Source organism: Mandrillus leucophaeus, unplaced genomic scaffold (assembly GCF_000951045.1).
Source record: "Mandrillus leucophaeus isolate KB7577 unplaced genomic scaffold, Mleu.le_1.0 Scaffold570, whole genome shotgun sequence".
NCBI lineage: Eukaryota > Metazoa > Chordata > Mammalia > Primates > Cercopithecidae > Mandrillus > Mandrillus leucophaeus.
In genome coordinates, this window is record NW_012106142.1 from 942,188 (window position 1) to 946,418 (window position 4,231).

A 4,231-nucleotide genomic window follows, 5' to 3' on the forward strand; every position below is an offset into this window, starting at 1 on the left:
TTTTTTTTTTTTTGAGGCAGAGTCTGGCCGTATTGCCCAGACTAGAGTGCGGTGGCGCGATCTTGGCTCACTGCAAGCTCCGCCTTCCGAGTTCACGCCATTCTCCTGCCTCAACTTTCCGAGTAGCTGGGACTACAGGCGCCTGCCACCACGCCCGGCTAATTTTTTTGTATTTTTGGTAGAGACAGCGTTTCGCGGTGTTAGCCAGGATGGTCTAGATCTCCCGACCTCATGATCTGCCTGCCTCCGCCTCCCAAAGTGTTGGAATTACAGGGCTTATCCATTTTTACTAGGCATTAGGAAGATGGGACCCGATTGTTGAAAGCTTTGAATGTCATTGGATGTTATGAGGAATTACTGAGAGACTGTCAAAGAATATACGTAAAGCATTATTTTAGAAAAGTTACTTTCGAAAGCGATGCTTACTTGGAATAGAAAGAGGCTAGAGGAGGCCTGGTGCAGTGGCTCAGGCCTGTAATCCCAGCACTTTGGGAGGCCTAGGCAGGCAGATCTCTTGAGGCCAGGAATTCGAGACCATCCTGGGCAGCATGGTGAAACCCCATCTCTACCAAAAAAATACAAAAATTAACCGGGTCTGGTGGCGCGCGCCTGTAGTCCCAGCTACTCGGGAGGCTGAGGCAGGGGAATCACTTGAACCCAGAAGGCGGAGGCTGCAGTGACCCTAGATCACACCACTGCACGCCAGCCTGGGTGACAGAGTGAGACCCTATCTCAAACAAAACAAAACAAAACAAAAGAGGCTGGAGGAGATAAAAATCAGAATAGCCTATGATTAAGATAGTAATGACCTAGACTAGATGATGGCACAGATAAGGAGTAGAGGGTTGGCTTCCCTTTGGTTCATTATCACCACCGCTGTCTTTGCCTTTTGTCTACCCCAGCTTGGGAGACTTGAGTATCAATAATTAATCATTAGTAAAACATCTGCTCAGTTCTGTTTTCTTCCCTGAGACTTGATTTAGAGAAAAGTGCACTATCCATTTATCTGTAGAAAGTTGTCCTCATGGATCTTGTTTTATTAGGCAGCAAGTGAATGTTTAATTGAAAAATTTCTTTTTTTGCTATGGACTAAGCTATATTCCAGCCAGGGTTGGAAGTTCTCAGCCCTTTATATAGAATGTTTAGGATATTTTTGGGGTTTTTAAAAAAAAATTTTTTTTCTTTTGTTTACTCGTTTGACAGATTAATTTGTATGTTTAATTGAAGAGTTAGGTTTATTTTTAAAAATGTTCTATTGATTAGATTAGAGCACAGTTCTAGTTGTCTGGATTTGCTATCTTTGTTCTCTGGGCACTTTGTATTTTTGATGACGCTTACCAAGGAGAGGACACAAGAAACTATGTAGATCATTAATGTAAATCCATTTTAACTGATATAAACTCAGCACATGATGTGTACAGTCTTTGTTTACTTTTAGTATATTAAGTCTCTTTTTGTCTTCTGCCTTAAGAAAGCAATTAGCAGATCCTTTTGTAGTTGATAAGTGTGATGATTAGGTGTGAGATGTGCCTTCCTTAAACCTTGTTACAAACCTTGTTAGCACATTACCTGTCTAATGTGAAAATAAATTTTTAAGAAAAGAGGAAAAAAGAGAAAATGATACGGTTTAAAACTTGACATCTATGCAGTATGGATATTGACTTTGAGAAGTTCCCATTTCAGTAAAATGGATTAATTTTGCCAGTTTGTAGAGCTGCTTCTACTTAAAATGTTAATGTCAATTAAAATGGAATCATTAAAACTTTTATGGAAAAAATTATTTACTCTTTTCATGTTTTTTTGTTTAATTTCAGCCAAGATATTTGCTGAAGTTTGAACAAATTTATCTTTCCAAGCCTACCCACTGGGAAAGAGATGGTGCTCCTTCACCAATGATGCCCAATGAAGCTAGATTAAGAAATCTCACGTAAGAAAAAAGTTTTCCTTGTCAGCAGCAGATACTGAAATAGAATTCTGAAAATGTAATTTTAACCACTTGAGGGTTTAACAGATAACCTATTGCTTAACTGTGATCTACTTTTATGTTCAAAGGTATTCTGCTCCGCTTTATGTTGATATAACAAAAACAGTCATTAAAGAAGGTGAAGAACAACTTCAGACTCAGCATCAGAAAACTTTTATAGGAAAAATTCCAATTATGTTGCGGTCAACTTACTGCCTTTTGAATGGCTTGACAGATCGTGATCTTTGTGAGTTAAATGAATGCCCTTTGGATCCTGGTGGCTATTTCATTATTAATGGATCAGAAAAGGTATAGTAACATGATTTTAAAAAATGACAAAATCGTAGTTAAAATTTAGTTTAAAGTTGAAATAAAAAAAAAAAAAAAAAGATTTTCATGCAGGATAACCTGGCAGTGACAGTTGGCTTATTTAGGGTATGACAGCTAAACTTATATAAAGCAAAGCTTTATTTAGTTGTATATAATATGCACTGGAAATTTGGTCAGTTTCAGTCGGTTTTGGAGCTTATGTATTTCTATGAAGTGTTTGTGCAAAATGGAGTTTTTAAAGTTGAAGAATTAAATATTTCAGTGAGCCTATATGATCAGATTAAATTAAGATGCAGATTTTACTCTCTTTTCTCTTCAGTGACCTTTTGGATTTTATGGCTATAACCTTCTTATTGTCCAAATAGGTTCTGATTGCCCAAGAGAAAATGGCAACAAACACAGTTTATGTGTTTGCCAAAAAGGACTCTAAATATGCCTACACAGGAGAGTGTAGATCATGTCTGGAGAATTCTTCGCGACCCACCAGTACTATATGGGTTAGCATGCTGGCAAGAGGAGGACAGGTATGGACTGGATATGATGTTATTTGGGTTTATTCCTTTGTGCCTTGTTTTAAAATTCACTAGACTGCATTCTCGGTCCAAAAAGCTTTTCTGGAGCAATATTGTTGTTATGTATTGTATCGTTTACCTATCGCTGTGTGACAAATTACTCTTCCAGCAACATTTGACATCTCACGGCTTCTGTGAGTCAGGAATCTGGGTGCTGCTTAGCTGAGTCTTTTGGCCAAGCATCTCTCACAAGGCTGCAATCAGATGTTTCCCTGGGCTGCCGTCATCTCAAGAGCCATTCACATGGTTGTCTGCAGGATTTAGTTCTTGATTGACTATTGGACTGAGTCTCAGGTCTTTGTGCGCTGTCGGCTGGAAGCCTTTCTTAGTTCCTTGCCATGTGGACCTCTGCGTATAGCAGCTGACAGCAGCAGAGCAGCTTGCTTCTTCAGAGAGAGTAAGCAAAAAGAGCTATAGAGAGAGAGAGAACGAGCAAGGTAGAAATCAGTCTTTTATAACTTTAAAGTTGTAGCAATATTCTGTCATTTTTGCCATGTTCTTTTTGTTAGTTGCAAGTCAGTATGTCCAGCTCACACTGTGAGGAGGATATTACAAGGGCAATAGTAGGAGGCAGGAATCACTGGGTACCAGCTTAGAAGTTGCAGACCACTGGTATAGTTATAAGCATAGGTTGCTTATAATAATGGAATCTAGTAGTAGCTAGCAGTTCTTAAATATTTGCTGTATGCCAATTCTGTTACTCAGATTGCTTGATTTAATCTTTACAGCTATCTTGGAAAACCTCTATTTCAGTTCGCGTGTGTGTGTGTGTGTATGTGTGTATGTATACATATCTGTTTTCTTTTTTCTTTGAGACAGTCTTGCCCTGTCGCCAGGCTGCAGTGCAGTGACAAGAGCTTAGCTCACTGCAACCTCCGCCTCCCTAGTTCAAGTCATTCCCCTGCCTCAGCCTCCTGAGTAGCTGTGACTACAGGCGCACACCACCACACCCGGCTAATTTTTCGTGTTTTTTTAGAAGAGATAGGGTTTCACCATGTTGGTTCAGGATGGTCTCGATCTCCTGACCTTGTGATCTGCTCTCCTTGGCCTCCCAAAGTGCTGGGAGTACAAGCATGAGCTACTGTGCCTGGCCAGGAGTTTTAAATAATTAAAATGGTTTTTATTTGTGAATGGTTTTTGGTAACTGGTGTTTCCATTTGTTTTTTGTAATTTTTTAAAAAAGCTTTATTTTCAATTTAATTTAATAATTATGCATGTGTGGGATGCAGTGTGATGTTTTGATACATGTATACAATGTATAATGATACTAGGGTACTTAATGAAATTAGGGTACTTAGCATGTTTTTAATAATATTTTATTTGTAAAAAATAAAATTTGTAAGGTAAGCATTCTTCCCCTGTGCAC

General features: G+C 38.8%; 1 protein-coding gene across 1 annotated transcript in view; it reads left to right on the forward strand.

The window, feature by feature from the left end:
• POLR2B (polymerase (RNA) II (DNA directed) polypeptide B, 140kDa) overlaps positions 1 to 4,231 on the forward strand; it is a 64,310-nt gene that overhangs the window by 14,486 nt on the left and 45,593 nt on the right. Inside the window, exons 5-7 of the mRNA XM_011998454.1 lie at positions 1,815 to 1,927; positions 2,053 to 2,272; positions 2,659 to 2,817. Of these exons, the coding sequence (XP_011853844.1) occupies positions 1,815 to 1,927; positions 2,053 to 2,272; positions 2,659 to 2,817 (492 nt within the window). The remainder of the gene's footprint in view (positions 1 to 1,814; positions 1,928 to 2,052; positions 2,273 to 2,658; positions 2,818 to 4,231) is intronic.